The sequence below is a fragment of the Mucor velutinosus genome, assembly GCF_035048745.1.
Source record: "Mucor velutinosus strain NIH1002 chromosome Unknown tig00001564, whole genome shotgun sequence".
In the NCBI taxonomy this organism is placed as follows: Eukaryota; Fungi; Mucoromycota; class Mucoromycetes; order Mucorales; family Mucoraceae; genus Mucor; species Mucor velutinosus.
The window spans coordinates 1,171,679-1,195,804 of NW_027041906.1; the positions used below are offsets into that span (position 1 = coordinate 1,171,679).

At 39.1% G+C, this 24,126-nt stretch overlaps 9 protein-coding genes across 9 annotated transcripts; 2 read left to right on the forward strand and 7 right to left on the reverse strand.

The window, feature by feature from the left end:
* Nucleotides 1-1,155: 1,155 nt before the first annotated feature.
* On the reverse strand, nt 1,156-3,026 carry ATC70_010657 (uncharacterized protein; the record flags this gene model as incomplete). The annotated part of the gene is made up of 4 exons (XM_064829868.1): nt 1,156-1,776; nt 1,877-2,495; nt 2,558-2,622; nt 2,679-3,026. The coding sequence occupies 4 exons, from the start codon at nt 3,024-3,026 to the stop codon at nt 1,156-1,158; spliced, it is 1,653 nt and encodes a 550-aa protein (XP_064682370.1).
* Nucleotides 3,027-3,300: 274 nt separating this feature from the next.
* Nucleotides 3,301-3,748, reverse strand: ATC70_010658 (uncharacterized protein; the record flags this gene model as incomplete). The annotated part of the gene is made up of 3 exons (XM_064829869.1): nt 3,301-3,408; nt 3,465-3,603; nt 3,663-3,748. 3 exons carry the CDS (start codon nt 3,746-3,748, stop codon nt 3,301-3,303), a joined length of 333 nt encoding a protein of 110 aa, XP_064682371.1.
* Nucleotides 3,749-3,933: 185 nt separating this feature from the next.
* RPL27B_2 (60S ribosomal protein L27B) lies at nt 3,934-5,107 on the forward strand (the record flags this gene model as incomplete). The annotated part of the gene is made up of 7 exons (XM_064829870.1): nt 3,934-4,057; nt 4,108-4,185; nt 4,248-4,517; nt 4,577-4,665; nt 4,728-4,829; nt 4,896-4,954; nt 5,005-5,107. 7 exons carry the CDS (start codon nt 3,934-3,936, stop codon nt 5,105-5,107), a joined length of 825 nt encoding a protein of 274 aa, XP_064682372.1.
* A 917-nt stretch (nt 5,108-6,024) lies between these two features.
* Nucleotides 6,025-7,277, forward strand: FPR3 (peptidylprolyl isomerase fpr3; the record flags this gene model as incomplete). Its single annotated transcript, XM_064829871.1, has 5 exons — nt 6,025-6,276; nt 6,339-6,370; nt 6,436-6,839; nt 6,909-7,025; nt 7,078-7,277. 5 exons carry the CDS (start codon nt 6,025-6,027, stop codon nt 7,275-7,277), a joined length of 1,005 nt encoding a protein of 334 aa, XP_064682373.1.
* Nucleotides 7,278-7,398: 121 nt separating this feature from the next.
* On the reverse strand, nt 7,399-9,028 carry ATC70_010661 (uncharacterized protein; the record flags this gene model as incomplete). Its single annotated transcript, XM_064829872.1, has 7 exons — nt 7,399-8,035; nt 8,091-8,190; nt 8,323-8,362; nt 8,425-8,519; nt 8,574-8,639; nt 8,702-8,763; nt 8,826-9,028. The coding sequence occupies 7 exons, from the start codon at nt 9,026-9,028 to the stop codon at nt 7,399-7,401; spliced, it is 1,203 nt and encodes a 400-aa protein (XP_064682374.1).
* Nucleotides 9,029-9,518: 490 nt separating this feature from the next.
* On the reverse strand, nt 9,519-9,764 carry HER2 (Trimeric GatFAB AmidoTransferase(AdT) complex subunit; the record flags this gene model as incomplete). Its single annotated transcript, XM_064829873.1, has 1 exon — nt 9,519-9,764. The coding sequence occupies one exon, from the start codon at nt 9,762-9,764 to the stop codon at nt 9,519-9,521; it is 246 nt and encodes an 81-aa protein (XP_064682375.1).
* A 3,049-nt stretch (nt 9,765-12,813) lies between these two features.
* RGA2_3 (Rho-type gtpase-activating protein) lies at nt 12,814-13,954 on the reverse strand (the record flags this gene model as incomplete). The annotated part of the gene is made up of 3 exons (XM_064829874.1): nt 12,814-13,559; nt 13,622-13,789; nt 13,861-13,954. 3 exons carry the CDS (start codon nt 13,952-13,954, stop codon nt 12,814-12,816), a joined length of 1,008 nt encoding a protein of 335 aa, XP_064682376.1.
* A 3,984-nt stretch (nt 13,955-17,938) lies between these two features.
* On the reverse strand, nt 17,939-18,751 carry ATC70_010664 (uncharacterized protein; the record flags this gene model as incomplete). Its single annotated transcript, XM_064829875.1, has 1 exon — nt 17,939-18,751. The coding sequence occupies one exon, from the start codon at nt 18,749-18,751 to the stop codon at nt 17,939-17,941; it is 813 nt and encodes a 270-aa protein (XP_064682377.1).
* Nucleotides 18,752-19,395: 644 nt separating this feature from the next.
* On the reverse strand, nt 19,396-23,805 carry ATC70_010665 (uncharacterized protein; the record flags this gene model as incomplete). Its single annotated transcript, XM_064829876.1, has 7 exons — nt 19,396-19,634; nt 19,696-19,924; nt 19,976-20,113; nt 20,168-23,462; nt 23,531-23,563; nt 23,634-23,730; nt 23,790-23,805. The coding sequence occupies 7 exons, from the start codon at nt 23,803-23,805 to the stop codon at nt 19,396-19,398; spliced, it is 4,047 nt and encodes a 1,348-aa protein (XP_064682378.1).
* Between the last annotated feature and the right edge of the window lie 321 nt (nt 23,806-24,126).

Here is a 24,126-nt window from a genome sequence, read left to right on the forward strand (position 1 = left end):
AGAATAGAAATCCTCAACAGTTGCAAAACGTAATTATTTGGCAACTTAATTCCTAGGATGCACATAAAGCTCACCATTGACGATGATCATGAGCTACCTACTTGTTTTTAGCCGTCGGCTGCTCAGTGTGTGTTTCAGTGTTTTAAGATTTAACAAAAACATGGCCAATGAATAATAAAGTTGGAATATGCTGTTTAAAGCAATATCTATACACTGTGGTACCTGTTTAAATTGAGATGAATAGAAAAGACGTTCTAGATTAAACGGAAAAATGATTCTTCATATTTTTCTGTGCTACTTGTGTACGCTTTAAGCTAATAAAGATACACTTTAATACAAAAAAAAAAAAAAAAGCTTGTGTACGCTTTTCATTCTCATAATCGTATATAGGATTTCGTTTCCAGAATGAGACATGAGACTAGGTTAAATCACTATTGCACAACTCATAATGATGATTGTATGAAATTGACAGAACAGAATGCTCATTCTACATACAGATAAACAATAGAACCATGAAGAAGGTTAAGCTATTAAGTTTTAGACTGGAAGAATAGAATAAAAAGGTAAAAAAATGACTCAAATGGTGTAACTTGTGGATTATCCATATCTTGGAGACCCATGCGCTATGACACACGGGTACGTACGCCAGCTTATACATCATAAACCACATCAAACAAAACGTCAAGTTGGAGTTGCTGATGATCAATAGGAAGCTTAAATGTGAAATATCAATCAATGCAATCGTTACATCTCATAGCGGGCCTATTGAGTAGCCAAAGTTCATTCATTTAGGTTTTTCTGTATTACTCGACAAAAATAAATCATTTGTAGAACAGTCAAGTTTATTAGCATGTAAATGTATCAGATTATGGTACATGATTGAAAGGGAGTGGTTAATATTAGTATTAAGGATTAAGTAGTAAGAAAGAAAGAGAAATAACAAAATAGACAGTGTGTGTGTGTGTGTGTGTGTGTGTGTGTGTGTGTGTATACAGATTAGAAAGTGATTTGTCAAAGAAGTAGAGGTATTAAGATCTTTTCCTTGATACGAGAAATAGGGGAGGAACCACCCAGGAGGACAAGGAGGATTTGTTATTATATGCACAAGAGGAGAGAGCGGTTTGATAGAGATATGCCAGTGTGTATATTCTATGTTTATTTGGGAGCCTCACTGACTTTGAGGAGCAAAGTATCACCAACCTCGCTGACGACTTGCAGACATCTATCAATATCTTCCTTGGTATGAGCAGAGGACAAACAGAAACGAGCGCGAGAGGTGATGATAGGAGTAGCAGGATAACCAACAACGACAGTAGCGATGCCGTGTTTCAACAGCTCACGAGAAAAGGCGGGGATCTTTGCAGGGTTAAAGAGCAAGAGAGGAATGACAGGACTTCCTTGATCACCATAGACAATGAAACCCATCTCTCTTAGACGCTCAATAAAGTAGACAGAATTCTCAGCCAACTGCTTGATCTTCTTGCGACCGATATCAGTGCCATCTTCACCCATGATAATCTTCATAGACTCAAAGACTTGGCTAGCGACAGGAACAGACATAGGCTCAGCATAGTTATAAGCATGGTTACGCAAACGCAAATGATCAATGATGGCCTTGTCACCAGCAATGTAACCACCGGCGGCACCGAACGATTTAGTAAATGTGCCCATGAGAATATCAACCTCTGCAGGGTCAATACCATAGAAATCGCAAACACCACCACCATTTTCACCAAGGGCTCCAATGGAATGGGCTTCATCGACGTACAAATAAAACTAATGTATAAGAAGGTTAGTAAGAACCGAATAAAGTTATATGCACAGCAGTATGTATGTATGCGCGCACAACGCTCCTCTAACTGCTTTGATGTTGTACCTTGAATTCTTTCTTCAACTCAATAAGCTCAGGAAGGTTTACAATGGTGCCTTCCATCGAGTAGAGGCCTTCAACAATGATCAAGATCTTCTTCCAAGGACGGTGTGTGCGAGGTTGGCCTTGAGAGATAACTTCACGTAAGAGTTCACGAAGGTCATCCATGTTGTTGTGTTTAAAGACACGAACAGAAGCGCCAGAAAGACGAACACCGAAAACGATAGAAGAGTGGTTCAACTCATCAGAAATAACCAGACAGCCCTTGTTGACAAGAGCAGGAATAGTGGTAGAATTAGTAGCGAAACCCATGCTGACACACATGGCATCTTCCTTGCCAACAAAGCGAGCGACCATATGCTCTAAATCTTGAGCAAACTTGGTGGTGCCTGCTTCAGCTCTGGGACTAGCAGCAGTGAGGCCCAATTCTTGTGTGGCCTTTTCAACGGCATCAGCACAAGGACCCTCATTGTCAGAGAAACCCAAATAGTTGTAGGATGCGAAATTGAGCGCTTCAGTGGTAGTACCAGTCAATCTGAAACTTCTGTTAAAATCAGGAGTGATACGATCAAGCAGTTTTACGGTTCTGGAGGCTACACCAGTAATGGGACGATTGAAACAATCACTATTTACACAACCAGAAAATTAGCAATGATGGCCATGACACTGACAATATGAAACCCATACCGAATTCTCACATAGAGGCGACGAGTGTAGAAGGAATCAAAATCAGACACAAGAGGAGCATATCCCTACACATGGTGGATATGAGTCAATTGCTGTAGGATGGAATAGACACTGAGCTTACCTGACTCATCTTCAAATGGGTGTAGGCTTGGGGCTTGAACATTTTGCCGAGGATATCTCTTAAATGACCAAACAGAATCAGAACAAAGTAGTTGAGATAGGTGCAGACAAGAACATAGAGAGGAGCAGCTTCCATCTTGTGCTCCAGATCATCGTATTTCATCTTGGGTTTGCGGGGAGGCTGCCATCTTTCAGAAGTGTTGCTGACAAAATTTGTTTGTTCTGAGGCTGATTTTGAGAGGGATCCGATGAAATTGGAAGGAGCATATGAGTGATCCGAAGACGACTTTGGAGTAGTCAAATTGATGCTAGGGATACTGATGGTATGAGCTCTTTTTCCTTTACCCATAGTAGTGTGATTAGAGTGTTGTGTAGAAGAAAAGAAGAAGTGAATTGGAAAGTAGTACACAATTTTATATTGATTTTTTTTTTTCTTCTTCTGTCTGTTAGCAACTCAGTTGGTCCGTTTTAAGTGGGTGGTTTCTGGTTGATTAAAAAGCACCTTAGACATGGTCACAATCTCCGTTTTTATTTGGTTTCAATAGGCGATACAGTTAAGCCATTTCATTGCGAAAATGCCATTGTTGCCATTATGCTGTCATTCAGACCGCAAAAGGATCGTTCTAAATGACACTATTTCGAAGCTCAACCACCTTCTCGTACAGTTCCATGTCTATTGTTTTGACAGATCGAATAATCCTCGCTTGGATTTGAGTTGGATTGCTGGACATCTATCATTGAATTATTATTACATGTCGATGAAAAATCTACAGTGTGCCCTCATTACCTCCATGATCTCTCCTATGCATTGGACAACATCTCCTGTTTGAGGTAAAAGCTGGTCAATTTGATCGAGGTGGATGATCGCTTTCACGTTGTCGTATTCCATCAGGGCTGTGTTGGTAGTGTCGTCATATGCTTGCCATCTAGATGTTATACCAGATAAGATGTATGACGAGGTGTGCGTGCTTATACCGACACTTACAATCCTGTTACTCGTACAGAATCTCCTGTTTTGCACTTGGTCAAATCCTTAAACAATACCAGTCTTGCAGAGGGAACATTGGACATAATTGCAGCTTTTTTTTCGTGTTGACAAAGGCTCCCCATCTCAATCCAAATGCTGTTTAAAAAATTTCAATTGACTAATACACAACTGCATGTGACAGGTTTTAAAAGAGAGATTGGCCTTTCGATACATTGCATCTCAATTTGCTTTGTTAATATATACGCTTTCGTATTATTATAAAGTTACAATGTCTAGTCCAAAGGTGATGGCCTCTACATTGAAGGCCAAAGGTTTCGGAGACCATAATATACTTGGTGAATTTGACGCCAATTACTCCTTCCCGAGACAGCTGATCCCGGAGACTATGAAAGGTGTGATCTTTACAGTATCAAGAAGCTTAGATGACTCATATCATGAATAGATGATAGCAAAATACCACTGGTCGTTGTTGCATGTGGCTCATACTCACCCATTACATATCTGCATTTGAGAATGTTTGGTAAGGACCACTATTACGATGGACATTGGAATACATGTTCATCCTGTTGGTTGATTGTGTAGAGATGGCAAAGGATCACCTGAATGAACGTACTGACTATGAGCTCATCGCGGGATACTACTCGCCTGTATCCGATGCGTACATAAAGGAGGGATTAGCGGAAGCAAGGCATAGAGTAAATATGTGTCAATTAGCAGTAGATAGTACGTCCGACTGGCTGATGGTGGATTCTTGGGAGTCGAGACAGCCAATGTACCAGAGAACTGCGTTTGTGCTAGATCACTTTGATCATGAATTGAACAATGTTGGTGGCGGCATCAAAACAAGCACAGGTAAATGCAGTGTACAAGCGGAATGTATGTGAATATGGGGTCTGATAGATGTTGGACAGGTCAAGTAAAGCAAATCAAGATCATGTTGCTGGCTGGTGGTGATTTGATGGCATCCTTTGGACATCCTGGCGTCTGGACACCAGAAGATGTAAGTCGGCATTTATGTGTGTGTGTGTGTGTGTTGATAGCTCTAACTGTGATGTTTCGTAGCTTCATCATATAGTGGGTAGATATGGCTGTGTGATCATTGAGAGAACTGGCACAGATGTGTATGGTTTTCTGCTTTCGCATGATATTTTGTATCAATATAGGGTATGTCCTTCATGTGATAATTGAAAGAAGCTCAAATCAATACTGGATTCATAACCACCTTTATAGATGAATGTCATTATTGTCAAACAATTGATTCATAATGATATCAGCTCAACAAAGATCAGGTATTAGGACTATTACTTTGCATCATAATGAGGCTAATTCTCTGTGGTAGATTGTTTGTCAAGCGAGGCATGTCCATCAAGTATCTGCTACCCAATCCTGTAATAGATTACATTTTAGATCACAGGTTGTATTTGCCTCAGTCTGATACCTGAACCACAACTCGCTCAACACCTCTATACACTTGTACTATACTCTCTTTTTCTTGTTCTACTAATTATATACAGACTGTCTTAGATCAAATACGCCTTTTGAAATGAATAAATGATTTGTCTCTCTCACCAACAATGGTGATTCAAACCGGCCAAGCTTTACTTGTGCCTTGGTGAATGATTTCTTTATTAGAAATGCTGGTCCAACCAGTGAATGCTCAAGGGCTTCAACAATTGATCAAGCAATGTAACGATGGCAGACATAGCAAACCCTACATTTTCACCACGCAGCATGATAATAGGAAACACGGGGACATCAGTATATATATATATCGTATAGCGTATGACGTTGAAAAGATAAATGTCAAACCTGCGCAAAACATGACTGGGAGCGTGTGCTTTGGTGTAGTGGTAAATCATAATTGAACCGTTGCATCTACTGGCTTGACAAAAATAGAAGCACCATGCCAAATCCCATAAAGGTATTGTGTAATTTTTTTTTTTTTTTGGGAACAATGATCATACCAGAGAAGCATATTTTTCCCCTATAATAGATGACATTTCCCTGCATCATAGCCTTTTGCATTATCCTCTTCTCATCAGATTTCTAAAACACTCTGAACATGTCCCTGATCTTTTGATGTTATATTCAATTTTGGTAACATCCGAGCTTGTGGACTAGGGCCGCCAGCATTAAATGAGCGAGATTACTGTCGTGTAACTCTAAACATAAATTGACAGCAGCACACCAATCCTTCTGACCCCACTGCAAAGATTTTTTGGATAACAAAAAAAGGCCTATATTCGTTCTTATGCTTATAGCCCGGCTAAATGAATATTTTCTTTTATACAAGTCAAATCCTTTCCCTTTTTATTATTCTTTTCTTTCCCCTTTTTTTTCTTTTATTTCTAGAAAAAAAATGGGAGCTCGTCTATCAGCACATCAGAATCGGAAGAGAGTCTCCTCGAGACTACAGCCTTCCGTAAAGACTACCGCTTCATATAGTGGATCACTGTCAACTACAAGCAAGACGGCAAGCTCCAACAAGGAGCCATCCACTTCCAGTCAGTCGTCAGATGGCATTATCCGAAACGGCAGAAAATTTCACAACGAAACAAGCTCTGTATACTGGTTTCCAAATGATGATGAAGAGATGGATAGGCTTGTTGGCGTAAGAAACACAAGCCAGTAGCGTGCATTTCAGTTTACTCATTTGATTTCTTCCTCAAATAGCAACATTTCGCCTTGAAAGCTTTGTTCAATGGGTATGTTTATAAGCATTTCCCCCACATTGGCTCTCTTTTTGTTTGGCTGACCGATGTTGTGATAGAAATATTCCAGAGGAAGCGTTTGAGAATGGCACAATTCCATTTGAAGATGGAGCCAAGATATTAGATTTAGGCTGTGGACCTGGCACTTGGATCATGGATGTAGCAACCGAGTTCCCATCAAGCGAATTCATTGGTGTGGATATGTGCGATGTATTCCCAAACAATATTAGGCCAGCCAACGTAACATTTCAAATTGGAAATGTGCTGGAAGGCCTCGCTTTCGAGGACAACACATTCGACATGGTCAACTTTAGAATGTTCATTTTGGCCTTCAAAACAGAGGAGTGGGCGCCTGTGCTGAGGGAGATCAAACGAGTGCTGAAGCCAGGCGGATTCATCTTGTCCAGAGAGCCTGGTATGTTAGAAGTGGGAAATGATTTTGTGAAATGGGCCGGAAAGATATGTAAGTTTAGACAGTCTATCATTTTGAAAGGTGTGGTTACCTAAAAATATATGCTTGTATGACCTGCAGTTAAAGAGAGAATGATCGAACGTGGCCAAGAACCTTATATTGCGGACGAAATGAAAAATTATATGGAATTAGAAGGTTTTGAAGTAGTACATTGTATCAAAAAGCATTCTTTCCTGGGTAAGAGAGCATAGGGTATTCATGTGGACTCAGCATTAACATGTACATACAGGTCGACCTGATCATCTGAACCGAGAGTTCTTGTGGGATATTCGATCCATCTTTAAAAGCGGGCAGCCTTTTTTGGGGGAGCATTTGCAAGTATCAAATGAAAAGTATCCCCAATTTTTAGATGAGCTAGTAGCCAATTGCCAAGAGCAACCAGAGTCAAGATGGTCTATGGTTTCTACAATGGGTAGAAAGCCAATGTAAAAGTATTCCCATTCGTTTTTTTTTTATTATGCTTATTTATTGAATTATACACCTGTCATTAGCCACTCCCTTTTATTTGAAAAAAAAAACCCCGTTATATTAAACCATTTATGCCATGTAACTATGTAACTATGTATACGTACCTCACCAGATCTGAATTCGACATAAGCATGGCCACTAAGCTGACACCAGCTCCAACAGTAAGTAGTGTGTACAAAAATGCATCTTTTTTGTTCAATTGCTGCAATTTTTGCAAGATGGATTTGGATTGATGCACATGTTGCTTGTTTGACGCTGTGGACACAAGCTCGATTGGCTTGCGTTCACCTTTATCTTGCAAAATTGGTATAATGTGATCCTCAATCGTATCGTTCATACCTTGCAAAGATGTCAATGGCAACCAGTCCCTTTCAAATCTATTGATGGCTGACACTTGATCTAATGCAATGGTGCTTTGGGATTGTATCTCAAACACAGAGTACTTTTCTTCTAATTCACATGCTGCCTGACACAAAGAATCCACATCAATGTCTTTTGGCAATTTGGTGAGAAAGCTGTGGATTGTGCTTGTATCACAGGGTAATGCAAGCACTTGATCTCGTCTTAACAATACCACTGCTGCTGCAAAATATATCACCATAAATGGATTTGAAGATAGGAATAAATCAAAAAGTCGAGTAATCTTGTCTAAATCATCCAAATCATGACTACACCATGTAATGACCCACGAAAGACAGTAGTAAGGCAATACTCCAGCTCTAGCAAGTACTCTTGAGATTCATATTCACTATAAACAGATCATTTCTTGCTTACTCTGTTATAAAATCATACAACTCTAAATCCTCCAAACGAATGATGGTATCCAAAATGGTCAATTGCTTCAAGACTGGCTCCATTGTCATGTACATCTCATCTGTAAACAACGGTTAAGGAATAAATAGACAGGATATTTACGCTACAGAATGTGAAATCCAAGCACAAAAAAAAGGATATCTTAAAAAGAACAGTGCAACTGGCTCCATCATCTTGCAAGCATATTTCTCACCAAACAGTAGTATGAAAACAGAGCAAATGTCATGGAATCCCTAATTTGAATTTGCTCTATCAATATATCAGGCCACGCAGCCGCTTTTGCTTCTTGACTCACTTGGTAATAATGCAATGAAGGATATGATCGTAAGACATGCACAATCACATTTTTCAATTGCTTTTGAAGCTTTCCTTTATCCTTTTCCTCAAGATCTAAGCAGATATATTAGATATTCACAGCATAATCAACTTCATGTCTGTATTTACTTTTAGGAAACGAGTTGAATGAACGAATAATATCTAAATTCACTTGCTCCTCATCCTTGTGCGGTACTATGCATGACAGAGATGAGTCTGTGCCTAGAAGCAGCTTCATGCCTGTATATCCAACTTACCATCAAGGGAGCCTTCAATTACTTTATCTTGATCTATGTCAGTGCAATGCAATAGAAAAGGCCTGTATGCCGGCAATGCTAGTTTAGAGGTACACTGCATGAAGGACACAAACTAAACACATACCACACTCTTCTTCGAATAGCATCACTGATGAAGCCTGTTTCCCGACCTATTTCTCGTAATAAACTGTAATTCTCTGTTCGCAAGGCTTGATTTATCTTGAAGGTATCCTGAAACTCGCTATTATCTTGAGCTGGTTTCTCTTTGTAAGTCTGATGATTCTTCTTTTTCAAATGCTTTCGTTGTTTGCGTTGTTTGCGCTTCATCTTTTTATGGTTTTTGATCAAGAAAAAAAAAGACAACCATTTCCATTTTAGCGGGCAACTTATATGTGTACAGCTTGTCACACTTTCATATGCAATTGTAGTCTATGCTGGAATTTGACGGCGTTCAAATGCACGGTGCATGCTTGAATGGAGATAATGTGTCGCATACGAGTATCATATTCATACATCAGTAAGAAGCTCGTATATTTTATTAGGCAAATTGCTGTATACATGTAGGAAGACACATTCATTTTGTTTATGTCCTGGTTGCAAGAAACATAACCCTTTTCAGTTTTTCGAGATTGAAAATATTTGATCAAACTGTGATGGTGAGATTGACGTTGAGCGTTTCTTGGTGGTCCTGCTATTGCCAGAACGCACACACACACACACAGATTGTCAAAAATTTGCATGTGCTGCTTTTTGATTATGTGCATATTTTGTATGGCCTCGATTGTTGCATTCTACTCGTTGTAGTGGAAGAATGGCTTCAGTTACTAGGGTATCGGTTAGGTGTCAAGAATAAGATGAATTCCGATGCCAGTGCTAGATAAATGTGGCCTTTCGATGGTAGTCTCCATTTGTACTGCCTCAGTGAGAGTTGCGTCTTATAAGCAGCTTGAGGTACGTTAAAGTTGTTGACCAGCAAACTCTCGCCACCAGAGGGACCAAACGTAGAGCCTCCAAAGAAGAGTTTTTCATTTTGAGTAAGTTCTTGTCTCTTTAAATCACCCATTTTCTCGCTGACTGTCTAATAAGCTCGTGGAATCTTGATCAAGGCTTTGTTCGTCGTCAATAGATGATGTGCCAACTGAGCTTGTGCTTGTCTATTGCTGTTATTTTGTTAATATGTACTAAAGTTTCACTTTTCAGCCTATTACTATCAAGCGAGGACGCTTTATAGATGTGAGTCTCTCTCTTCTATGGTGCTTTACGTCTATTTCAATGCGATCGGTTCGTATACGTGTTCACAGTATGCTAGGATCATCTCTTAAGATTCGAAATTATGCAAAACAAAGAGAATTTGGGCATATTTTAGCAGTGATTCCTCGCGTTAGAAGCCGTTTTAGACTTCCAGAATAGCACCAAACAATTTCTCTCGGCTAGCACTTACTTTCTGACACCTTTGCTCAACTTTTTTTTTGGGATCGTCGAAAATCGACCAAAAACCATGAGTGATACCCCATGATTTTTATCAAAAATCAAACGATCGTGTTTTTGACCTTGAAAAAGAAGACTTTTACTATGGCATGTATTGAATCAAAACGTTCCTCTCGATCCAAAGCAACCCCTGAAGCTTTGTTTGAGAGACCTTTATATGTAAAGTTTCTACATTTTGGTCAAAAACATCATTTCATATTTTGGCAGATTGCTCAATGGTTTTGTTCAAAACATTTGTTTTGATTAGTACCATTAGGTGCGCCTTAAAAAGTACTTCCAAAAACCTTAAGCGATGCATAATCATTACATTTTATATAGTCGAATATGGCAAAATAGATAAAACAAGTCGAAGCTTTGTCAGAATCAACGAATCGAAACAAAAAAAAAAATGTTAAGCGGAGATGGAATATGTTTTTGCTGCGTTGGCTGGCGGAATCACTGCCATAGACTTCCAAAGGGAAATTAACGCTGCTGAGAGCTTATAAAAAGGGGATTGCGTATTCGAAACTTCCTATCGATTGGTCTGGTTGCTTTATTTTGCTTCTTTACAATACATTTATCAAAATATAATCATTATACATTGCCCATCCAAAAAAGGCGTCTTTTTTAACGCAGGAAATAGTTGTTCGAATTACAATGTTGGAGTGGTTGATCTGCATTGTTTCATGACGGTCTTAACATTGATTGAATACACACAAAGGTCAGGTGTCAAGAGAAAGACAGATGTCAATGCTAGTGCTAGGTGAATATGTCTTTCGGCGATACATAGTATCCATTTGTGCTGCTTCAGTGAGACTTGCATGTTATAAATAGCTTAAGAGACGTCGAAATTGTTGACCAGTGAACGCTCGCCATCAGAAGGATCAAAGGTAAAGCCGTCAAGGCAGAGCTCTTTATTTTGAGTGCGTTCTCGTTTTCTTGAGTCAACATTTACTTGTCCTGCTTGTCTAATGAGCTTGTGGGATCTTGATTAAGGCTGTGTTTTTCGCTAATAGATGATATATCAGCCGAACTTGCGCTTGTCTGTTGCTGTTGAGCTGGTATAGTGATTATAATTATCTTTTTTCGATACTATAAAGACTAATGAAATGGTTTACGACATAGCAATCTACCATAAATCATAGCATGCTGTAATCATAGTCTACCACTAATATAGCTTAGCCTTAACATAGCCTAACATTATCATAGCATGCCATAATTATAGCCTGCCATAACCATAGTCTACCGTAATCATAGCTCTCATGATCTCCATACAATTAACAATAGTTTGGCTTGTATGTAACTCTTGACTGATTGAACACTTGGCAGAGCTTACTCCTCACAATCACTATGTGTATTTAACATTGTGCCACAAGTTTGTTTGAGATCGATGATAATTCAAATTGTTAAACTCTGGTACACAAACAGCCAAGTGCTCATTGGCTTTGATGGTATCATCCTAAATACATGAGGAAGCGGATGCGCACATGGTTGAGCGCATTGCTCTTCCTTTTACCCGTGCTAATTGTATATATTGGTGTTGCATTTTGATAAGCTATTATAAAAAAAATGCCATATTCGATGCTTACAGCAAATCTTTAAAACGTTACCTGTTAACAATTAAAGGTTACTAGCTTGGGAGTTCCAAGCAGAGTATCGAAATGTCCAATTTCTTCTAGACTCGTGATAGGGTGCGAGGACTTGGTCTGCGTAGACATCATAGGCCATGGCGATTAGCATCTTTTCCCATTCTCTGCATCTACATGGCTTTCTGTACGATCAGCAAGGCTAGCATTTGCGTTCTCGCTTTACATGCACAACGTGAATTTCTATTTTGAAAGTCGATACTTTCGTGAGAACTGCACTATCTCATACATGTCGACTTCCGTGGATTAAGCATTGCCGATTATCTGATGATCTTTCACACATGTACAGGATATGTTGTTCCTGTGACAAAAATTTAAACACAGGGCAATGCAACTTTTTCACTTGAAACAAGCTCATAGAAAGACATACATGATGCATATACACAAGTTGTACAGAGATTACATTTGCAATTGTTATTGCTGTCGTCATTGCGAATCTTGTCTAGACTCATGACAGGTTTATTTATTTGTTCACTTGTGATGAATGGCGTCTTGGTAGCATGCTTTTTGCCACGATGATCGCTGGTATATAAAATCATCTGTACGTAATTCAATGTCATTTCCGGCTATTGTTACTATTTTAAGACTTGTAACTTGTTCTTTTGCCTTTGCTTCTGCATTTATATACAAATAAACATATGGCATTTAGTTGTTTTGTTAAAATGATGAATAAAATTTTTATTTGGTGTAACAAATCTATAATGAAAAAATGAGGTTGTGCGTGCGTAAGTAATTAATTAATTGCTTAAAGAAATGGTATGTACATTCTAATGTGAAGGCTTTTTTTTTTGTGGGTTTTGGTTTGAAAATGATAAGAAGAAATGGCAACATATAATAATTTTAGAAAAGAGAAAAAGGAATAGATCAAGGGGTCATAGATTTTTTTTTTTTTGTTGATTTTCTATCCGTATGTTGTTCATAGATGGGGTCATAATTGCGTATAAAGAAGCTTTTTTTTTGGGGGGGGATTTTGTTGTTATATGTTGTCGAGTGGTCTAATTAAAAGTAGAGTTGTTGATTAAATGTGTCTTGATGATAATGCAAATCTTGTGGTTGTTGTTGTTGAGTTGGTATATTGTATTCGAAATAATGCTGTGTTTGAGGAATCGTGGATGAAGTGGTGGTAAAGTTCAGGGCCATGTCAGTGTTGTTGAACCAGACAGAAGACAGATCCAAACCAACAGCTGATGATAATGGCGTTACTGCGGGGATTTGATCTTTCTGCTGTTGGCACTTGTATTCAAAGTTGGTTGTTGGGTATGCCTGGAATTGGATAATGGGATCGCTCAAAACACTAGTGTGGTTGGTTGCAATCGGGTTATAACCGATTGGTGAGGCAGTAACACTATAGTTTTCAATATCATCCCACGAATAAAATTCATCTTGGATAGGCGTTACGTTTCCAGATATAGCTTGGTGGTCTAGCATGCTTGTTGCCGACGGGCTAGATGTGGTGGTGATAGTACTGTTTGTGTAATTGTAACCATATGCATAGTGCAACGTTTCATCCGATTCATCAACAAAGCTACTCGAGCTTGCTGGTGACAAAGATGATAGTGAGAAACCATGCTGTTGATGTTGTGGCTGCTGCTGTTGACTTGGAATGTAGAAATCCTCCAAAAACTGGACAGGCGATTCAACTTTGATGGCATGGCTTGGTACTTGAGGTACTTGAGATATCTGAGGTACATTGTGTTCGTAGATGGGTGCTTTCCAGTCTTGCTCTGTCAATACCTTGGGGAACACTAAATTTTGCAAAATGCAATTAATAGATAGAAATTGAAATGCTTGCCATTTGATGTTTTACCTGGTTTATCTTTGATGTAAGCTTGGCGCTTCTTGTATGGACCGCGCTTAACACCCTTCTTACGTTCTTTGCGGTCCGAATCTCGGCAAGTAGCTGTTAAACCGAGCTTAATGCATCGTTTGCAAGGTCTGCCATCGTCGCACTTCTTGCATGCCTTTTGGCAATTGACTTTTTATTCGAATAAATAGTGAGATTTAGAAACGTGATGCAAGCTGAGATATCAGAAAAGATGAGCTTACCACAGGCATTTTTGACTTGTTTGCGTTTAGTTTTTTCAATTGGTTTCATGGATATGTTGTCTGTTGATTGATTCATAGTAAGAGCAGTGTTCATAGTGGTATAAATAGTTTAAAAAAAAAGCGGGAAATGTTTAGATAATTAAAAAGAGAAGAAAAAAGGGTAAAAACGACCGTGCAATTTTGATCTTATTTATATCAAACTCTACAATGTCAAATTTAGAAACATTAAAAAAAGATCTTATTTTTCTCGAATTAACTGCTTATTGTCACGTTTCTTGCACCTTTCTGGAATCTCACATGGGAGGCTCATTTTTTTGTATATAGTGTACTCGTTTTTCAAAGTTTCTCTTCATTTCATTTGCAAATGTCTTGTGAATTCGGATTTGATTCATAATTTTGGTCAAAATTGATCAACTCCGTATGTGATTTCCCTGTTACAAACAACAGCGAGAAGGCGTTTTGCCTGATTAAGCAGTGCTCTTCTTGTGTATATTACTGCATGACGCAATGGAAAATAAATATTTATCCTTCTGTACGATCAATGATGGATCCGGTTAAAATGGACTTCTTTATCTATTCTGAGGAGAAACCATGCTTTCCCTCAAATATATTTAATGTTGTACCATTATTTGCCACGTTGTTGGTATATTTTTTTGTATAACTTGTATGAATACGAGCTGTTCAGTGAATTAACTTCGAGACTGTGGTACAAATCATTCTATTATAATTGACAACAATCTCACTGCTGTTTTCGTAAACATATCCGTACAGTATAGTAGAGGGAGATTCGCATATACAAGGTATCTTTCTCCTGAATCATGCACCTCGTTTTAAACTTTCTTCCAGGCATTTCTAACATTATTCATCACATATGCAAATCACTTTCAATTAGCTCAGATCAACTTTTGTCTTGTTTGTTAAGCAGAAGAGATTCAGGTAACAAATCATAATCGAGTTACACAGTGTCTATTGACAAATGCGGACATGTTTCTACGATTTCCAGAAATTTCATTGATCCCTTTCACTGTTACGTAATCGGCCAAGCAAGTTATTTGAATCTATAGTAAGATGACTGAATCATTATACTATCAGAGTAGACATTGAGTACATAGCCCACATACAGCATGGTGCCATTTTTAGTCTGTCTCTATCTGCTTATACAATGGAAGCCCACTATCATTGAATATACTAAATCATGTACAAGGATAAACGTTTAGACATGAATGATCTAAGGCGTAAATCTTCTCTGTGCATATGCGTTGTTGCACATACACACATTGATGTAGGCTGCTGACTAAAGAAGTAGCAATGTTAGCAATCAGTGATTAATTAAGAAGCATATCCTCTTTGCTAACAGTAAAAAAAAAAAAAAAAGCTGACAAACTTCAATACACAAAATCATCACACCATGATTTACCATTCATCTCTTACTGAAAGTGGAATACATTCACCATAACGAGTGGTTATTTTTAGACAACTTATTGTTACACTTGTGGGTCAGGTTTTATTCCCTCGTTAATTAAGGGCAAAGACCACTGTATTTGTTCATCAAATGCGCCCAACCTGGATTTGCGTGGTTTGCGGTATTGTGTAAAGTATCGTGGCGATTCTGTATCCCAATGTTACAGAACTCTATTTCCAGCAGACAAGCACATTACATGCCCACGTACACAGGGTATGCTCAATAGTAAATAATCATGTACTTGATTGAAGTGTGCATGTCTGCTCACACATTGTTTGTTACACATCTGTAATGATAGCAAAAGCCATCAATACTTGGACTTGAGATGGATTAGCACATGGTGCCTTAAATACATGGATAAGGTCTTTAAATCTTATGGATATCAATTTCTAATTGAGATTATCAAATGACACTTACTAGATTTATTCTAATGTTATTGTCTTTAGTATGTTCAATCCAAATAGGTATACACCATCAGTGGCCCGATCCTACTGATCCAATGAAATTTATCTCACAAATTATATCCTTTTTAATGCCAAGTATGATGTTTCAAGTTTGTATACCAATAAACGCACCATACATGAGACATCCTATCTACTATGTTCCCTTACTCATTCTATAAGTAATTTTGCTATTCTGTGTGCCGTGCTATGAAGGTTGAATTCAAGCTCATAATCAATCCAAGAAAAACGAATCAGCTGCATGAACATCGATTAAAGCTCAATTTTAGATTAAAAAACGTGGTTTTGAGTGAATGATAAGATCACAAATATATACCTTTAATAATATGTACCCTTGTACATTATAAGAAATACTATACATCATAAGGTGCATGCTCCTTAGAAATCCTATTAAATTCTAGGAGCTTTGACAAGTTTTCGGGCTTGAATAATATGCAAGATGTTCATTTCATGGAGGCACAACTACATGTTCCATGTAATTTATTTACACCTTTTCGAATTGAAGCGAAATGATCATCCAAAGCAGAGGATTCATATCGATGATGGAGATGGTTAACAACGATATAGATCCATATTGCTTTTTACATGAAGTTTGAGCGAGGGATTTAACGTTGTTGTATAGAATTAGTGTTGCAAATATATCCCCCAAATACTGGTACGTATTCAACTAGCATATCTGAGTCAAGAGAGCATCACTTGAAGGTAAACTCAGAGCTTATTGATTCCGCGATATCTCGTTGTATATACCTTCAATTCAAAAGCGATTTACAACAAATACTACTATTTCAAATAGATTTTACAAACGGTCTGAAGCGAATCTCACTAGCTTTGTATGCACTGATTATTTTCACAACAAAGAAGCTCTATTTCGCGCAAAACATTCAAATCAAAAATGGCTACTTGTGTCTATAGGAAAGTATTGAAGCGCCGCTTATAAAAAAATCAGGGGTAAAAAAAGGTACCTGATCTGCGTTTTTTTTTGTTTGAAACCCATGTCAAAAATGATGACCGAGATGTGCTTTTTACTTGATGGACGTATACCCCAAGTTGGAGAGCTGTAGATTTTTTTTTTTTACAAAAGAATAATTTTTAGTGCAATGTATGTAGGCTTTTACACAACAAAATTGAAGTGTGCAACAAACATGTTGCGTATAAAACGCATCTGTCAGTTCCAATTAAAACCACAAACCACATGAAACTTTATATTCTTGGAGTGTTATGTTTCTATATGGTTACATACAGATACTCTGTTAGGTACAATTTGTACGTTTGTTTACGTTGCATATGAAATCACTTTTTGTAGATACACAAGCGAATAAAAAGGAAACATTTATATTATACCATTCATGCTTTCTTTAAATTTTCACATTTGCAGAATGACACATGATATTCATTACGGGTCTTGTGAGGTTCTTGCGCTTCATTTAAAGAATAATAAAAAAAAGAGCTTGTCAGGCTGTTAGATAACATGATATTAAAAAGTGATTTCTTAGAATGATCAAATGATCGATACGTTTAAAAATGTATAGCTTTTTATGGTGTTTCCGAGCATGTTGATTGATCTAGAGCTACCTCTGTGGATAGTCATTGTTATATGCCGTTCAAAATGTATACAAATAGCTCCAATGTAGCTTTTTTTTTGTTTGTATATATACATATGTTTGAAATGTGATGTGTGATGTGTCTATACACTATGCAAGGTAAGGGTCTTTTGTGCAAATTAAATTTTGACGAAACTCAAGATGCGAAAAAACAAAGGGATGAAACAGATCATAGTGTGCGCAACTGATACATTTCAGATTCAATGCATTTATAACGGTAATAAAACATGCAATATTTTATTATTATTGGCCATGTTATATGAATAAGCGATAGAGTATAAGGAAAGCAATAGTTAAATGTTAAAAAAAACAATGAAAAAAAAGAAAAACGCGGAGGAAGAGGTATATATAATATGTCATTCGAAAAAGAGGGATAGTATAATAGAGCAAATATCAAAGTAGTGTATAGTATTAGGTCTGTGTATGCAACTGTATGAGTGTGTGTGTGTGTGTGTGTGTGTGTGTGTGTGTGTGTGTGTGTGCGTGCTGAGTGGATGTGCGAATGTGTGTGATGTGGAGAAATAAATAGAATGTGCATTTGAGCTCTTTTTGTATCACATTTCCCATGCTCTTTGAATACGGCTATCACCACCTTCGTCTGCTGTTGGTGATGATGGTGATGGGAGCATTGGCAAAGAGCTAGGTTTCCTTGCTTCAGCAACACCCACATGATCTAAATAAGCATCCGGTTGCATGATCCGAGACAACCGATATTTGACGCCGAGATAACTAAGATAATTGCTTTTGGGAAACACTCGCACTCTTTTTACATCAGGAAAGTGGCTATCATTGATGTCCACAAATGTTCCTCCGACTGTCAATGTTTGCTCAAGCTTCGTTTGGTTCAGTATATCGAATGGAACCCATTTCTCGTTCATAAATACAAGCCATGTAAAGTTCCACGAGGCAGCACTGGTCTTGGTAGATTGGGATTGCTGGTGCGTGGCGTAGAGAGTCGTTTGAGAGGCATTGAGTGTGGCAGGCAGTTTCTTCTTTATACGCATTTGAGAGATAGCATTGGAGAGTGTGCTAGCATGAATTTGAAATGCGTTGCTAGCATATGGCGGAGAGGATGAGAGGCTAGAGTAGAATGACCCTGAGGATGTGGAGGAAGAGGATGCGACTGATAAAGGTGGAGAAAGAGAATGTTGCTGTTTATTTTGCTGTTGTTGTTGTTGTTGTTGTTGTTTGTTATGCTGGTCATTTATCATTTGATCATAAAATGGGCTTCTTGGCTGATGGTATTGTTGGCTTTGTTCCTGTTGGATTCGATACTGCTGATGTTGAGCTATAATAAGTGGCGAAGAATTGTAATATTGCTGGCTGTTGTGGTGATACATGACACTCAACTCTGGACCTACACTCATTTTATGAATTTATATATGTACAGAAATGAAACAAAAGAAGGAAAGCAAAAAAAAAAGTGAGAAAGAGAGGAAAAGAAAATACGAATTGTACATGGACTTATATACAAAAAGGGCCTTATTGTTTTATTGTTTTCAAGGATACACATTCAGGATCACGGGGACCTTCTAGTTGTTACACTTGAGTGATTAAAGCAGAAGGACTTTTGCTAAGAATATTGTAATAGAACACAATGCAGCTCAAGTGATTGATTTATGGTTTTACAATAAACCAATTTACATATAAATGGTCGTTATCAAGCCGAAAGCAAGGGCTGCATAGCCCAGTATAGAACAAGTTGACAACATTTATATATATATATATATATATATATATATTAGAACATTTGAAATGTAATACATTTAAAATTTGAAATCGTTGAACATTTGATCATATATTACAAAACTCGGGTAGGGTACACTCATCTCATCATCATCATTATTACTCTATATAAGCATCAGCATCATTGTACAATTTCATCTTGTTGTCACGAGTTTACTCTTTCTTTTTTTTTTTCCTTTTTTTTATTGCTTTATTATATATATTTGTGTGCTAAGCAACTTTGAATATTGTACAGAAATAATGACATGAAATATCTAATTTATTCTTACTGGGCTCCTTCTGCAGTGTCTATAGTGGATGCAGTAGTAGTGGATTCTTCTTGCAGGTTATTTTGCATGTTATGTAATTGTCTTCCTATTAAATAGGTATCATCTCGCACAGTATCCATCCAGATTGAAATCAGTTTCTTGACTAAAAATGCTGCTAATACAACTAAAAAGACACCAAATATAGTGGGATAGGTGTATCTTGTGACAGTAATTTGAAGTGAAGGGTCTTTTGGATCTAAATAGTAATGGATGTTAGCGTGGGTTGAGGAAGTTACTGCAATGGAATATACGCTTACCCAACATTTGGAGTATAGCCCAGGATGTGATGCCAGGAATGGTGATTGCGAGTAGTGCAACGAGTATCACAGGAGCAATCACTGTGCGTGTGATAATCCATGCATCGGCTAGCATGATACCGTTGCCACCAATAATCTCATCAAGTTGTTGGCGAATTCTGATATTGGCGGGAAGCACATGGATGAGGTTATGAATAGTGCTCATATAAGCAACACCAAAAGACCAATTCTATGCCAGCGTCTTAGTATACCAACACGCATTTCATATGGATGTACATACCTGAGAGATGTAGATGACTAATCCAGTATCTGCATTAAAATCACGTCTAGGCATGAATACGAAAAGATCCACTGCAATACCGAATAAAAGAGGCATCACAATACCAAACATGATGGCAAAGTAAAAGAACTTGAGAGCCTATAGATGAATGAGTATACACGATTGTTAGATATGGTTTTATCTAGCTTCTACCTTGCCAGCCTTTTCTTTGGCGTACTTGATCATCTCTTCTTGACTAGCAACCTGAGTCGTAGTGTAGCACTCCTTAGCCCAGTGAGCAAGAATGGCGCATCCTGTCATGAGGTAAATACCAAGGGCAAACGAGTACAAATCGTTCACCTTGGATCCTGGAGCGAGATACAACTTGAAAAGCATTCTGCCTGTGAGGAGAGGCAGCACGGTGACAGAGCAAGCAAATACAGAGATGGAGAACCACATGTAGAGCAAAAAGATGATGATTCTTTTCTTGAAATTGGGAGGAATGTAGACAACAATCGTAGACTGAGCTTCGTCGACTGTATCAGCAGCAGCAGGATGTCCTCTTCTTCTTTCCTCTTCATCAATAGCCTCTAAAGTGACAGGATCCACAGGCACGAGCATGCGACGCTTGGGATCCACAGGGACACTGTCATACTTGGGCACTCTGACCATCATACCGTCACGTTGAAACACAACTGGGCTGTTGTCGTCTTGAATAGCAACATCAGCAAACTCATCGGTGGGGATGTCTGCCTTTTCCATCAACAGGAATGATTTCAGCGTTCTTCTAACATGTCTACCTTCCTCATCCGGTTTACGCTGATTGAACATAAAGGAGGTCAGTCGCAACTGACGACAAGCAAAGTGCCACCAAAGGTCAAGTGCTTTCTTTGAGTAATCACGGGGCTTGATAAGAGCGATCAAGGGAGGTAACAAGAACTGGATGATCAGGAGGTCAATGGCCAAAGTAGATAGCGGCGTGTTGAAGGGAAGACGCAATGGAAATACGACACCCGTGTAAGCCAGCGAGTATGTCACTGTACCCACACCAAAGACAAGCATGACAGAGTAGATCAGCGCAGATTGACTGATTTTGTGCAGCAAATTAGGCAAAGGTCTCTCCACCATTTCTTGCACTGGATGGAACTGAGGGTCGTTGGGGTCTCTGATAAACCACATTACACCAGGACGAATGATTTCACGACACACTGTGATAAAGATGGCGAAATAGAACAGTACGCCTGTGCCCAGGAACCAGTGCAGGAAATAAGATGAATAAGGACTCTTCCAGTGGAACGCATAACGTGATGCGAATGAGGCATTTACAAACAGAGGCAATGTAGCCATATCCAGCAAGAAGCCACACACAGTGGGGAATACAATCAGTTCAATCAAGATAAACATGAGAACCTTCAAGAAGATGCCTTGTTGACGAATCAAATCCTGGATAGTTTCACCTGCTGATGCTGCGTTGCGGCCAGCGCCATGACGACGGCTGGATCTATTTCGGCTGCCATGGGTCAAGTACCATGATCCGAGGCCAATCAGCACCAAATAGCCAACAAAGACGCACATGCTGCGATCCAACGTGGTTTGACCCGTGGCAAATCGATGCCACCTTGCAAGCGCCATTGTGCTATAAGTCTCCACCTTGGTCTGAATCAATCCCCAGTCCATGTTTAACATTAAGCTGTCCGCGCCGCTGGCCTTGGTCACTGTGCTAGAGGAGGAAGGGGCGACCGTGGCATTGATGATATGTACGGGTTTCGAAAGCACTGTGTCGCTAGTGGCAGTGCTGTTGATATTACCATGCAGGGCCTGAGCCAGTTGATCTTGCACCGTTTTAAGCGAGGTCTGTATGCTCCCAGGAACGAGCGATGTTACCGCACCGCCAATATGAGACCAAACAAAAGGTATACACAAATCCAATACAAAGTCCACCAATGGGTCAGTTATCAATCGCATCACAAAGATGGGTGTTTCAATAAAACTGATAGGACGGATCAAGATGACAAGACGACCAACCACATAGGGGATCCAGACAGCGACACCAAGACATAAACTGATCATGAGTGACATGAGGACGGAATTTTGCACCAACATCCAAGGATTGCCTCTCATGCCAATAGCCTCCAGGACACCGTTGATATCATCACCCACATCCAGTGGCTCATCTTCATCCACAGCAGCAGCAGCAGCAGCAGCAGCAGCAGCGGCTAAACCATCCACGGGCTCTTGTTGTTGTTGTTGTTGTTGTTGTTGTTGCTGTTGTTGACGGTTTCTCATTTCACGTTCAAATGCATTGATAATGGGATCATTCATTGGCCCACCAAAACGCTCTCTCAAATCCTCGATGATAGCTTGGTCATGGTTCAATCCGTGTCCTGGGCGATCAACCAAATCAGGCAAACTGTTGTCATCCTCCCATTCATCTTCGTCAAACTGGTTGATAGATGGCCATCTGTCTTCAGCAATCACTTCATCTGGGTCAAAGTGCGAAGTGTGGTGATTGAATCGATGGAACCGGCCCTCTTCTTCTTGCTCTTCTTCAATTTCAGAGTGCTGCTGGTGTTGTTGACTCATACGGCGATGGCTGTTGCTACGCAAATCATAGCGACCTGCTTCCTTGTGTCCATTAGCAGCAGATGTTGATGCTGACGAAGAAGCCTGCTCATTGCCATTAACACCCACACCATCCACACCGCCAAATAACTGATCTTCATCATCATGAACAACTCTATCGTTCAGTGAAGATGACCATGCGTGTGATTGGTTGTCTGTGTGATTTCTCTCGGCCATTTCGTTCTCCAAGTCCACTCTCATTTGATGTAATCGACGTCTCATACGTTGTTCTTGATCATCACCGGGATTAATGTTGTTTTCGTTAGGGGGATTGATCACTTGCATAGCGTTCAGTAAGGTATCGATGGCAAATTGGTCGCCCACAATTTGGTCATTGTTCAAACCATTGACATTGTTATTGACTTGATTCACTAGATTTTCCTCAATCACAATGTTGTTGTTGGGCTGTTCAGCAGGCATGTTTTGCATAACCCACTCTCTAAACAGGTAGGCAGCGACAAAGATGATAATGACAAATGCAGTGATGATTTGCCCCTCCAAACAATCACTCAGAAAGCCCTTTAATGACATGATAAAAAAGGAAGCCTCCTCCTGAGCTTGTTGCTGTTGCTCAGCCAAGGTGGTGTTGGCAGCCGTCATCGTTGTATTTGTTGTCGCTGGTGCTGCTGTTGTTGCCTCCATGACATGTGTGTTGAATCCAATATTTTCACCGCTCCAAAAGTAGAATCTCCAGGTCCACAATGTAAAGTTGGGCAATATGATCAACCAGACAATTAGCACAGTCAGGCCTCTGAACGCAGATTTCAGCAGAGAAGCCATGCGATATATCAATTGAGTTACAAGCACAAAAAAAGGCACTTTTTCAGGCATGTCATCTCTGTATATGGGTGAGAATGTGTATGGATGCTCGCAAAGCTCACAGTACCTAATATGTCAGTTAGTATATACAAACATACTACTCCTCTTTTGTGTATCTTTCGAATCGCTCCTTACTTTTTTCTACTGTGCGATAACCATTCAATTAAACTAATACAGCGTGGATGAGTAAGAAAAAACCTAGCCAGCAGCATATGTATCCAGGTGCCATTATACATACCAATCTTCGTGCACAAAACGAATACTACCAGAGCATTTGCAAGGGTGATAGAGAGGATGATCAGGTGTAGATTCGCTTCTACAGACTCGACATATTTCTGTAGTTTCGCTCATTTTAGCATGTTGAGATTTTCTTTGGGGTTTGTCTCTGTTTTACCTTGGTCTTCGTCCATGATGAATGACTAATTTTTCTCTAGTGTTTCAAGATTCTCTTTTATGATACAAGAAGCAAATCTTTTGGCGCAGTTGTGAGAGAGAGAAAAAGAAAGAAAGAAAAGTAGACAGAGAGAGAGAGAGAAAAAAAAAAAAAAAAAAAAAAAAAGAGTTTTTAGAGACTGAAAAAAGGGTCTTACAAGCTGGAATTGTATCCTGTCATGATTGGCTCATCAGTTTGAAACGCTATCAAGTGTGTAGCGTATGGATCTTGAAGGCACATCCTGGAGATAGATGTTACTTGGTGTCACTTGTGGCCTTGTCCATGCAGCATTGATTGC